General features: G+C 48.9%; 1 protein-coding gene across 4 annotated transcripts in view; it reads right to left on the bottom strand.

Annotated features, from left to right (window-relative positions):
• Positions 1-12,514, bottom strand: part of Bpifa3 (BPI fold containing family A member 3) — a 13,028-nt gene extending 514 nt beyond the window's left edge. The window contains exons 1-7 of one of the 4 annotated variants that reach the window (XM_048431650.3): positions 12,185-12,514; positions 9,528-9,678; positions 8,257-8,364; positions 7,386-7,535; positions 6,402-6,486; positions 5,960-6,023; positions 5,268-5,484 (exon numbers count right to left, since the gene is read on the bottom strand). In XM_048431650.3, coding sequence (XP_048287607.1) covers positions 5,471-5,484; positions 5,960-6,023; positions 6,402-6,486; positions 7,386-7,535; positions 8,257-8,364; positions 9,528-9,678; positions 12,185-12,302 — 690 coding nt within the window. In that variant the 5' untranslated portion in view covers positions 12,303-12,514 and the 3' untranslated portion in view covers positions 5,268-5,470. Of the gene's footprint in view, positions 1-5,267; positions 5,490-5,514; positions 5,705-5,959; positions 6,024-6,401; positions 6,487-7,385; positions 7,536-8,256; positions 8,365-9,527; positions 9,679-12,184 lie in introns of those variants that run through there. The other 3 variants (XM_048431648.3, XM_048431649.2, XM_085697189.1) reach the window with 3 other exon arrangements.
• Between the last annotated feature and the right edge of the window lie 213 nt (positions 12,515-12,727).

Raw genomic sequence — 12,727 nt, forward strand, 5'->3', positions numbered from 1 at the left:
GGTACATCGCAATCATGTGCTTGTAGGTACTCATAAGATCTTGGGACAAAAAGGTCACTACTGTTTTCTTACAGAGGAGGAACCTGGGGCCTGGTTAGCACAAATGGTCCAGAGAGGAAGTGGTAGAGCTTGAAGTCAACTCGTTGGATAATGATGGCAAGGAACCAAGGCCAGGAGTGAACACTTGCCAGGCTCCAGCCTGTGCCAGGTCCATTCATCCTGGCAAGGTGGGGTTTGGGTTTCGTTAGTGAGAAACTGGGGCTTGAGTCTTCCCCACACTCCTCTTCAATTTGATTCCCACATTATACTTCCCACTTCTTGGTTCTGGAAACATCTTTCTGGGACCATCATGCAGCCTCCTGGTCTCCCCCTTAGCTCCACTACTTAGGACTATGAGGACTATTTTACAGAGGGAAAAACCAAGACAGGTATAGGCCAAGGCCTTGAATTGTGAGAACCACCAGGCCATGCGATAACACATGGGATTGCCTTGAAGTCACTATGAAGCCCAAGCTGGCCTTGTACTGATTCTCCTGCCTCAGACTCCTGAGCGCTGGGATGACAGGCATGCCCCTAGGCTGAGTCTGAGAGTAGGTCTTGCTACTAACCTTTGGGTAAATGGAGGCAGATAAGGCCTGGAAAAGAGCTGAGGTTGTGTATTCAGCTAATAGAAATCTTTAAAGTTAAGAGGTTGGGTATGGATTGTAGCAGAAAACAAGGCAGGTTGGGTCCTAGCTGTATACTGACCTGGGTGAGCCCCCTCCAGTTATAGAAACTTTTACCCTTTGTGTAAGATGGAGTCGATGTCACACAGCTCAGGGCTACGAGGAGAACACACTTGCAGAGCGGTCTGCATCTGGTTTGGTAGCGTAGGCATCTATACGTTCCTCCCATTTACCCAACACCTGCTATTTCTGATGACATTTTGCTCAGTTACAGAAATGTCTTCATTTCCCTCTGAGGTCTCATTTCTGCTCCAGGGGCCTTACCTGTACTACGGTGCTTAGAGGAGGTTACCTTGTCCTTGGACTTGACTGGAAAAACAGACGCGTCGGACTACCTGGCTTCCTCAGATTTAGCATTTACCGTCTCCTCCTTGCCCAGACCCTCAGGCAAGACTATGGGGGTTGTTGGCTCAGCTGCCTGTCCCCACCTAAGCTCTCTGGTCCACCAGCTCTCTTTGAGACACTCACTGTCCTGGCCCTGGGCAGGGGTGTGAGCACAGGCTCCCTTTGTCCCCCACTCAGCACGTCTGTGGAGTTTTCTGCGTCCATCCATGCTGAGTTCTGTCTTGCGGGGAGCGAGGCAGTGTGTGAAGCCTTTTGGGCCCCCTGGAGCTGTGTTCTCTTCAGTTCCTCTCGCATTCCTCCCACCCCCATTCCGGGATAGGGAACTGTCCAGTCTTGAGGGTGGACACTCTTGTTTTACACCCTTGTGTGTTTGCTTTCAGCTCTCTGCCCTGAGTTTTAAAAATCCCAGTTCAGGTAAACACACTAGGGTAGCATTCAGTAAAGGTGCTCTTTTTTTTCTGTGTGAACTTGTTTGAATTCTCACCTAATGTGGCTTTATGCGACCATCATAGCAGGGGCCAGGGCATTCGGTCTGAAACATTTCCCATCCATACTGCCCTTGGTATCCACCCATCCGCTCTCACTAACTGGGCCCAAACCGTAGACTTAGGAAACATAAAGTCCCTAATGCTGCTGGGACTGCTCCTTGAGGAATTCCATGGGCTGCGTGCTGGGCGTGCCAGCAGGGGAGCTCCTGAGCAGACACACCGCGGCAGGACTCACAGCTAATGTTCCAGACCCAGTTTTCCCGACCGGGTGACACTGATGAGGCCCAACGTCCTTCAGAGAAAGCACACGTCAGAAGCGACTCCCCCACTCCTTGCCCGATGGGTTGATGGGTCGTACTTAGGAGCCTATTCTGGTGGCATGCGTGAATTTTAAATTCTGCTTTGTTTTTTAAATTAACTACAAACAGAAGGATATAATTTACAGGGGCTTAAGAAAAACCTATCAGGGTGTTTCTTAAGAAAAATGTAGTGGGGTGGTGTAGAAGACACTCCAAAGGCCACTGAGTTAGAGCCCAGCCCACAAAGGCTCCATTTTTAAAGAGCATAGCAGAATTTTCTTGTTAAAAGGAAAGTCTATTCCAGGTCCATTCTCTAGAACTTGGGAGTAGGATACACGGGAGGCAAACTTGAGAAGGATTTCAGCTGATTGGAAAACCCAGAGGGCAGGAGGGGGTGGGGAAGGGAGGAAGGGAGAGAGGGAATTTGATGAGAAAATGGGTCTTCTCAGGAGTGTTAGCCACAGGCAAACTCCCCTTGAGACTGACCTCACCAGCATCAGGGACAAGCAGTGGCAAAGCCCTCTGAGGAGACACTGGGGACACTTGTCACAATCCTTTGGGGAGGGGGGAAGGTTCAGAAAGTCTGTGACCTGCCTGAGGTCACCTGGCTAGAGAAAGGTGACAACAGGCTGTCTTCATTTAGGGCTGTATTGTTTCAGTGCCTTTCAAGAACAAGTTTACAGAGTCTTCAGTTCTGAAGGAACTGGCCGTGTTCTCTGGAGACCTCCTATGGGCCGTGATGTCAGCGGGCGCAGAGTTCCAAATCTGACAGGGCTCCTCACCAACTGAATGATGCTGGGAGAAACGTTTCTCTCCTCATCCTTTTCTTTTTCTCTTTCTTTTCTGTTTCATTCATTTTTAAATTAAAAAATTGTGGTACTAACTCAAGCTGAAGGCTACTCCCTTTGTGGACTTTAGAATATGAGACATATCAATGCTAGCCATAGGGACCATGAGGGAAATCTCTAGAACATTTTAAAGGCTTGTCTTTGAGTTAGGTTACCTTACCTATAACATGGAGTTAACCACAAACACCTCCCAAGGCTGTGAGAAGTTAAAGTTTGGGGAAAGTGGTGTAAGCGCCAGCTACATAGCTGATTCAAAGGCTGCCTGGACACCAAAGTGCAAGGAAGGTTTAAGGCACCCAGAGGTAGGACCTGGAAAAAAGTTCTGACTATTTGGGGATAAATGTCTGCTTTATCTACCCATCACTGCGGACCCCAAGAGCACCAGAGGGGTCCATAGTTAAACAAGGTGTTCTGGGAGCAAGCGTGGAAAGGCACTGACTCTGTGAACCTTGAAACGAAGACAGGATGGAGAACACCAAGGAAGTATCTTGATGGAGACCTTGAGACAACCCCGGAGGTGCCAGGAGGAATACGGACAAAAGCTGTCCCCCAAGGAAGTGGGCAGTCTTTCGGCCTATCCCTCCTGTGTTTGCTCTTTGACTCAAGAGCAGGAAGAACCCTGTAAGCCAAAGGCTATCAAGTGGAATGTTCAGGAACATGGCGTTTAGAGTTGCAAATCCCCGGTGAAGCATTTCGGATTAGGGAGTTTGAATTGAAAGATGGAGGAGTTCTCTGGCCCTCTTCTCAGCTCTGAGCAGTTGAGACTTCCTTGTTTGAGCTTGTCAATCCTGAGTCTGGATTTCATCACATCCCCCATGAGTGGGAGGGAAGGCTAGAGGGGGGCTAGAAGGGAGGGAGGAAAGACCTGGGGGGTGGGGGTTCACAATTAAGAGTCTGAGTTTTGGAATCTTGCTGCCAGCGCGTCACTGATGGGGTTGACCGGGCTGATATGGCCAGTTCCTCTTTGTGTGACTCTAGGCAAGTGACTCTCTCTTTCAGAATTCTTGTGTTTAAGCTAGGAGACAGTTTCGCACCTCACAGAGTCGCTGTGAGGCATTTAATGAAATGCTGAAGACTTGTCATGTGCTTATAACATGTGTTACTATTATTTACTTTTAAAGATTTCTTTTTATTTCTGTGTATGTGTATGTATGCCATGTGTACTCTCATGGAAACCAGAAGAGGGTACTGGATTCTCCTGGAGTTGGAATTATAGGCAGTTATGTTTGGGTGCTGGGATCTGAACTCAGGACCCCTAGAAGAGCAATAAGAGCTCTTAACCACTGAGCCATCTTTCTAGCCATGCTGTTATTATTAATATGTGATATTGATCCTCAACTTTTGATGGATTAGGGTGGGAATCAACAATCACTGAGTAGCTAGTAGGCAGATAGTTAACAATGAACTCAATGGCCTTGAGTAAACATTTTCCGTATAGACAATATCTTGCAAATGCTTTTTTCATATACCCCACACACATATTTCATGCTAAATATTTTATTTTAAAAATTGTTAAAATATACTATGTCTTAGAAAAAGGTACACACACACGCGGTGGAATGAGCTTTCCACAGATGGAACACTTTTCCCCATAGCCAGCACCAGGCTGAGAAATAGACCATGACTACTTCTCTGTAAGTACCTCGCTGTTGCCGGGCCTCGCCCTACCGTGATGACCCTGACCTCTAGCAGTGTGCATTAGTTTTGTTGTTTGTGCCCTGTGTCACTGGAGTTGCAACACGTGCTCTTCAGGTTGGACTTTTCTGATGCAACTTCGGAAGGTTCACCCAAACTGTTGTGTGAAGTGGGCTGTCATTTTCGTCAACTTTTTTGTCACAGTGTGTGGCTCTGCTGCCTTCCTACCTGCCTGTCAGTTCACTGTAGCTGATCAGGAATATTGCTGCTTTAGGGCTATTGTAAGCAGTGCTACCACAACCCCCTTGTCTTCTGACACCTTGTGGGGACCCTGCCACATGACTAACCAGGTGCAAAACTCAGCTTGACTGAATGTGGCCAGTGTCCTGCAGGGTTAGTGTGATTTCCCTGATGTCAGCAGTATGCTGTGGGTCCCGAAAAGCCTTTAGTCCCACATTGCAGGTGACAATGCCCAAAGGGTGCGGGCCTTTGTCTAAGACACAGATAGTGAGTCCTCAAGTCAGGAGCCATCCACTCATCTGTGCCCCAAACCACCTCTACTGAGCTTGCCATCTTGCCTTCTTTTGCATGGGTACTGAGGACACTGATCGCCTTTATAGAGCCGAATCTGGTCTGATCCTGGGTCTTTTTTGATTTCTTGCTCTTATGCTTGCTCTGTGACCTCTGGAAGCCCAGCAACAGACAGGGCCCAGAGTAGGTGCTTGCTAAACATAGATGAGCAAATGAGGAGTGAGACATCACTGGCCCTTCCCTGCTTTGAGCAAGGTCCTGGCTGCAAACAACAGGCTAGCATGGGCATTCCCCATCATTACTGGGCTGGTGAGCAAACCAGGGATCTTTACACTAAAGCTCAAGGCAGGGTGGGGTTAAGAGGTGGTGGTGTACCCTCCAGGTGGGGCTAGTGTCTCCTTCAGAGTTAGAGTTTATTGTTGGAGAGGACAGGATGTCTTGGAACCTGGGGGTCGTGTTTCCAGGGGACAGCAGAAAACCCACATTAAGAGAGACTTAAGGTCTCAACCGGAAGTACCTTCTTCTGACCGACGGCAGGCAGTGGGAGGCCCCTCAAGCCTGGCACCCGAGGGGTTTGGCAGATTCAGGGTTGACCAAGATTATGAGCAGCCACCTGTTCTGAAAGGAGAAGGGGGAGCCTTGGTTTCTAGGTGACCCTTCTGATCCCCAGGTTCACAGCAAAGGGAGAGCTTTCCTGTCCATTCTCCAAGGGCTGGAGCCAAGAACATTTCCGTCACTCGCTCAGAATGACATCCCTGATGGATGACTTCCTGCCTTCTATTCCCAAGACTGTGAACTTCATCGGGTCGGGGGCTGAAGCAGTCCACCTGTCTCTGGAGCAGGAGTAGTCTTGAGTTTAGATCAGAGTGTTCTCCCTACTGGACTTACAGAGTTCTTGGGGAAAGTTAGAATCTCTTGGTAGGGTACAGCCTGGCAGGCAGGGGTTCCTTCTATTCTTTCCATTCTCTTGGGGGGGGCATTGCAATAGAGTCCCTATAAAATATTCTCACAGTACACGAGAGTTATGTCTCCTCCCTTATTATCTACCAATCCCAAAGAGGCCTCCCAGGCTGGACCCCAACACTCACCTACGAGGCCTTTCAACAGCTTCACATCCAGCTGCCGGAGGATCTCACCAATTAGAGGACACACCTAGGTCCCCACCACAAAGACGATCAGTCAGGGATAGGAAGAAACTGAGGTCTCTTAGGCAAGAAGCCCCAGCACCTCTGGATTCTAGCAGGATCCAGTCAACCATTAGGAGCCATGAACAGCACATCCATGCCCCACATCCTAAAGCCCCACAACTCTGAGTTGGGGACTTCAGCTGCCCCCTGTGCCGCACATGAGGATCTGGGACACTTAGGGTGGCTGTCCCTTGTTTGTGGAAACAATCTCATGGCAATTGGGATTTGCTGTTAGGTCCCAAAGCCCAGGATCAGAAGATCTCTGTTAAATTACCCAGATGTGTGCCTTGATCCTCAGACTCATGGAAGGCTGCAGGACAGATGGCACTCCTGGATACCTTACCTGACTTTCTACTAGGTTCGGGATAACTTTCCCCAGGCTCTCTCGGAGGTTGTGGAGAAAATGTTTCATCTTGGGTGGGACTGCCCTAGGAAAAGAGGGGAATTTAGGACAGAATAAATCAGTCCAGGCCACACCAACGCTGGGAGGTAGGTACTGAATACACTCTCCTATTCCAAGCCCTTACTTGACCTTCTAGGGTGGTATTCTTGCTAGCCTTAGTCAGTGTTGGGACTCAGAGAGGTGACGTGGCATGGCCAAGGTCACACAGAGAGTAAGTGTTGACTCTTCGCGGGAGCACGAAAAGAAAGCTCTAGAGTTCATGGTCTTCCTCCACCTTGCCAATGTCTGCCGCAGCCTAAGCTGGCACCACACGCCTGATGTTTATGTGGGCAAGCATGAAGGCGTTGTGGCCCAGCACTCGGGAATTACAGGGAGAAGTCAGCACACTCCTCACAGTGGTGTGTTGAGACACACAGCTGATCCGCCATCCCTAGACCTCCCTGCAACTCTTGTGTCTATGTTGCTCATCCTGGTACCTCTAGCATTAGGCTGGGTGCCCGTCGCTAGGGACTTCTTGAGGAATACTTGGACGTATCTTCATAAGGTGCTCAAAAAGGCCAGAAAGACATCCTCGAAGCGATATCGCTATGTGTAGGCATAGGGGTGTGAAGATGAGTGATTGTTGGTGGAGGAGAAATGGTCACAGAACCAGGCAGGGGTGAGGACAGAAGGCTCAAGACGCTTTTCTGAATTTGTTATTCTTCTCAAAGGTTTTGGGGTGGGAACCAAGGGGAGAAAGTCATTTCTGTGGTGGGTGGAGAATGGGGTGGAGTCAGTGACCACAGGCTTTCTGAGAGGGGGCACAGGAGGAGAAAGCCCTGGTGAAGGGATGAAGTCTGCCTTGGTCTCACGAGGCCATGGGGGGTGATATAAGTCACGGCAGCTCATGAGTCAGGGCTGCCCCACAAGGGCGGGAGGCCTTACTCAGTGGACATAGATGCAGCGTCACTGCTGGGCTCCATGTGGCATCTGCCCATCACCAGCTCCCTCCGCCCAAACTCATCTTTCTCCAGCCAGGACTCTGCAGCAAGGCCCATGCGGGCATGCGTCTTGATGATATTCGAATTGAAGGGCCTGTGGTGAGAGAGGAGGAGGCAGAAGGGATGGAGAAGGAAGTGGGGAAAGCCAGCAAGAAGAGCAGCAAAGTCAGGCACCACCCACTGTCCTCCCAACAACCATGTCTGCTAAAACCTAGTTAGTGAGTAAGGAGAAAGCAGCCATTGACCGTGGAGACCTCTATGCTTGGTTTTCTTTTTCTGGTGCTGGAAATGGAATGCAAAACCTGGGCATGTTAAGCGTGGGCTCTACCACTGAACCCAGTCCTACCCCCTCCCCACTTCCAACTTGGGGTGACATTTGAAAGTTGCTTAAGGAGATCATATTAGGAGTTTTGGGAAATTTAAGAGTTTAGAGTAAGCTGCTATTTTAAGAACTTTTCCATGTGGGTGCAGCTCCTGACTCCCTTACAGGAAGTTTGAAGAGGAGAGAAATGAGTAGAGGGAGAGGAGGAGTGGCTCCCCCATTCTTCCATGGGACCTTCCTGCTGATCTCACAAGTGACCCCTTCACTCTGAGCGTCATCTCATCTTTGCTGCAGCAGAAGAAACCAAGGTTCAGGGAAGAGTGACTCATCCCAGGTCACACAGTGAGTCAGTGCAGGGAGTCAGGATTTGGATTATTGTCCCCTGATATGGTTTTCCTAGTCTATCACCCTGCCTCACCCCACCCTGAGCTCCCAGGTCCCCAAGAAGGAGGAACAGTGCCCGAGAGACACTGCTTTGTCGGGTAGGACTCACAGTTGGAATTCAACGTCAAATTCCAGTGTGATGTTTGTTGAGAACCACTCTTTAGGCAGCGCCATCTGGATCCCATCACAGTCCAGCTGCACATTGGTGATGTTGATGCTGCCCGTAGAAAAAGGAGAAGCCCCACAAAGATGAGGGATGGCAACTCAGAAGCGAGGCCAGCCTTGGCTGCAAGGAGGGGCTGGGAATCAGAGCGTGGTGTGGAGACTCTGACAGCCTGGGCGGCCAGCTTTCCCAGGGCTCCTGAAACATTCCCCACAGCTGTGGATTGTGCAGTCCAGAGCCAGATGTTGACAAGCAGGATGGCTCCATCCCAGGACACTGGGCCACCTCTCAGACCAAGACTCCCTTCATGATAGACTGCCCTGTCATCCATCTGGGACTCTGCAGGGACGCTCCTCGGTGCTTCCACACTCTACACCCATTTGCTGCCTGCAAACCACCCTGGCCTACTTGCAATATGCATGAGTGTGAGCACCTCTGCTGCTCACACCACCTCTTCCGTTCCTTCCTGGGCTACCTAGGCAGCCTGGGTGGCCTTCATACAGCCCCTTGTCCCCTGATTCCTCCCTACTCTTGGAATAAGATACAAACTGTACAATAGAATGGCACTTCCAGGGCAGAACAGAGACCTGGGAAGTAGAAGGTTCAAGGGAGCAGTCTCAGTGGCTCTGGGTAGGATGCATCCAGTAATGCCATGGAAACCCCAGATACCAAGGGTTATCTATCCTATCTATTTACCACAGAAGTCCTGTGCAGGACTGTCAGAATTTCTAGCATCTCCTCCAGTGGGACTATCACTGTGACCGTTTACCTGACGAGAGCCCAAGGTTTGTGAGCAGTGTAATCCACTACTTATGCATAGCTTTGTGGCTCTGCATAAATAGAGTTGTTCAAGGGTCTGATTGCAGCCCTGGCCTTGTTTGATATCCAGATGTTTATCCAGGCTTTGTTCTGTGTCCCTATTTTACACAGGAGAGGTTGGAATGGCCAAACATTTCCCCAATGTTGGTGGCAAAAAGGTGGGCTTGAAGTACTGCAGACATATCTGCTACTGAGCTGTTATTGCTAACTTCCCTGCTGTGCCACCTCCCCAAACAGCTCCTGACAGAGGCCTCCAGCTTGCTCACATTCGGACTTTGTTCTTGCCTTCCTTGAGTTTGAATGCCTTTCTTCTTCCGAAGTCTTGCTCTCTGTTTTTACCTCTGACCCAGAGGTCCCTAGAGTGTCCCCAGAGTCTCAAGAGGGATTCAGGATCTCACCTGATCTCTTGTTGCTGCTGGAAGTTCATGCCACCAATCAGCCAGCCTACCATTCCTGGGGCCACCATCCCTGAGACATTCAGACGGTCCAGGAGTTGCATGCTCTGGATTCGGCCTTCAGCATTGTGCTTCAGGAGGCCCTGCGCGATAACTGGGAATGGAGAAGGGATGGTGCTGTTCATATTGCTGTGTAAGAGCGGGGTACAGAGAAAAATAGGCCTGGTGTGAGCCCAGGGTGTCCTCTTTCTTCTGAGCACTTATTAATGTCTCCAAGTCTCCCACAGAGAAGAAATGGATCCATCTTAAGAAGTTTCTTAGTAGAAACTGTGGCTGAGGATCTCTCCAAAAACAACAAAAACCCCAAAACTATCAGGTGGGATTACAATATGGAAATGGACTGAAGAGATGGCTCAGTGGTTAAGAGCGTTGACTGCTCTTTCAGAGGACCTGGGGTTCAATTCCCAGCACCCATATGGCAGCTCACAACTGCCTGTAACTCTAAGATCTCTGACACCCTCACAATACACGCAGGCAAAACACCAATGCACATAAAAGTAAATAAAAGAAATTAAAAAAGAAAGTCATTTACTCTGCAGCAAAAACTATACATTCTCAAGAAATCAACTTGGGAAACTATGCTCAAAACTTTTCCAAGATTTTATGGGGCGTAGAGCCAAATCTGATTAATAACACACTAAGCCTATGGGCAGGGTCTCCCATTGTGAAGAAACCCCTTTCTTCTAAATATACAGATAGATTGAATGTGGGTGTGATCAGATGTCCAGAGGAAGACTTTGAGAACAACTCAATACCCTTGAAAATTCATGTGGAAGAATATGAAAAGTCTGTCAGAAAAAGCAGTGTTCCACAAAGATGCAACAATCAAAGCGTTATGTTACAGAGACGGATCTCGAAGCAGGTGGAGAACAGGAGGAGGTCTTGGGTTGGCCATTTGGCCATTTAGTAGATGGTCTGCGACACTGACTCATGTGGGCAGAAATGAGGTTGGTTCTTTACTTTCCATGCACAGATGCACACAGAGATAAATATCCATTGTGCGGATTAACATCCTCAGTGTGGAAGGTAAAACTAGAACAGTGTTGAAAGAGGCAGCTAGAGTGATTCGCGGATGCGAAGAGGCCTTCAGGCTCCAAACACAAACTATATCATGAGATACTGGTGATTTTGAAACTGTTCTTGTTTGGTGAAGCCAACAGGCGTTCTGTCTGCAGATTCAATCAACCATGGATTGGAAATATGGGGGAAAATTGCCTGTGTTCTGAGCATTCCCAGTCTTGCTTCTTGCTGTTATCTATTGAATGGTCCATAACAGCTATTTGCATGTCATTTGCATAAGATCTAATGAGTAATCTGGACATGGTTTCAAGCATGAGGAAGGATTTGCATCAGCTCTGTGAAAACTGCACCATTTTATGTAAAGGGTCTGAGCATCCAAAGGTTCTAGGATCCAAGGGGAAGCCTGGAACCAATTCCCATGGGTATCTAGGAGCAACTGTATTTGATATAGTGCCGTTCTGGTAGTAAATACATCTAAATAAGGTCATGGGGTTGGCCCTAATTTGATAGAACTGATATATTTGGAAGAGGAAGACATCAGATATACTCCTTCTCTGAAAGACTATGAGAGGGTGCTATCCATAAGCCAGCAAAAGAGATCCCTCCCCAGATACCAAACATATCAACACCTTAAATTTGAACTTTCAATTGCCAGAACTATGAGGAAAATAACCATCTGCTGTTTGACTCCACTGCTGCCACCCCAGGTCCACCCTATCTATGGCATCTTGCTTTGGCAGCACTGACTGGTTGATACAGGTGGATGCCCTCCAGCAGTGGGCAGATATGTTCTTACAAGTGGAGTGAGTGTACAACAGCACAGCAATTCAAAGAGGACTCCAACAGTTTCAGCTAATTCGAGCTTACATCTCTTCTGGATATATCTATCCAAGAAGAGTTCTCCCCCATGTTCTAGTGGGGACATGTCCAAGGACACTCATGCCAATGTTGCTTACCGCAGTGGGAAGATACGAACAGTTTAGGTGACAGTCCCGAGGGAGCAGTCAATTAAATAGAGGTAATAAGTGTGTGGGCTTCTGTTTAGTAGCCCAGGCAACTGAGATGCCAGCAGTAGAGCGAGAAGTGACAAGTGACAAGTCAGGGTCATATGAATTACCATGCCCCCTGTAAAGGATGCAGGCATGGCTTGTTGTTTTGAGACAGAGTCTCACCATGTAAGAGGAGGCTGACCTCAAACTCAGAGATTTGCCTGTTTCTGACTCCCAGGTGCTGGGATTTAAGGCATGAACAACCATGCCCTGCTGGATACAGACATAGACACACTTGCTAAGTACATGGCAGTTCCTGACAAGGTCTGCAAGGGAATGGGAGATAAGGGGGAAAGAGAAAATGACATAAAACAAGAGACCATATGCCATGAATTGGAAAAGTTTAACTCAGTCTCAGTTTTCTTTACTTAAGATAAAAGGGAAAAATAAATAAGCAAGCAAACAAATACTAAATAAATGAATTAATTAGTTGAGAAGCTGACCCAAGGTGGCTCAGTAGTTAGTGTGGGGCCCAGGCTGTGCCTTCCCCACACTCTATGGACAGCAGGCCATGCCCAGGGGTAAGCTCACTTCTTGCTAGGGTAGACCTTCCATCCTTGTAGGCTGTGGTCAGTCCAGGCTTGAGCAGGGCTGAGGGCAATGCTAACAATCCCAGGAGGAGGACCAGGAACCTCCAGAGTGGATTCATCTCAGGAGCTGGCACACCTGAACCTGCAGGTGTCGGTAAGGGTCCAGCAGAGCCAGGCAGCTGACTGTGAGTATGGCCACCCAGATGGGTGGGCTTGTGGCTTTCTTCAGGCAGGTGGCTCCACAGCTGCCCCCAGCATGCTGTGGGAGGTGGTGCAAATGGCTCTGGCAGCTGCTCCCAGGGCTAGCTCACATGGCCAACAGATGCAAGAGGCCAGGGCTGCAGAGGCAAGCTTGGTTGCTTGGAGACGCTCACCAGAGCTACTGTTGGGTCATCCTGTAGGAGCCCTCTCCCTGACCCTGACACAGACACTTCAGTGAGTGGGGTTGACCAGCCCAACACTGTCCAAATGGAATAGAACTTTCTTGTTCCCTTTTTCTTTTTTGGGGGAGGGGACCTCTTGAATTTATTCATCTCCTAACTGC

Source organism: Myodes glareolus, chromosome 10 (assembly GCF_982192425.1).
Source record: "Myodes glareolus chromosome 10, mMyoGla1.1, whole genome shotgun sequence".
Taxonomy (NCBI): Eukaryota; Metazoa; Chordata; class Mammalia; order Rodentia; family Cricetidae; genus Myodes; species Myodes glareolus.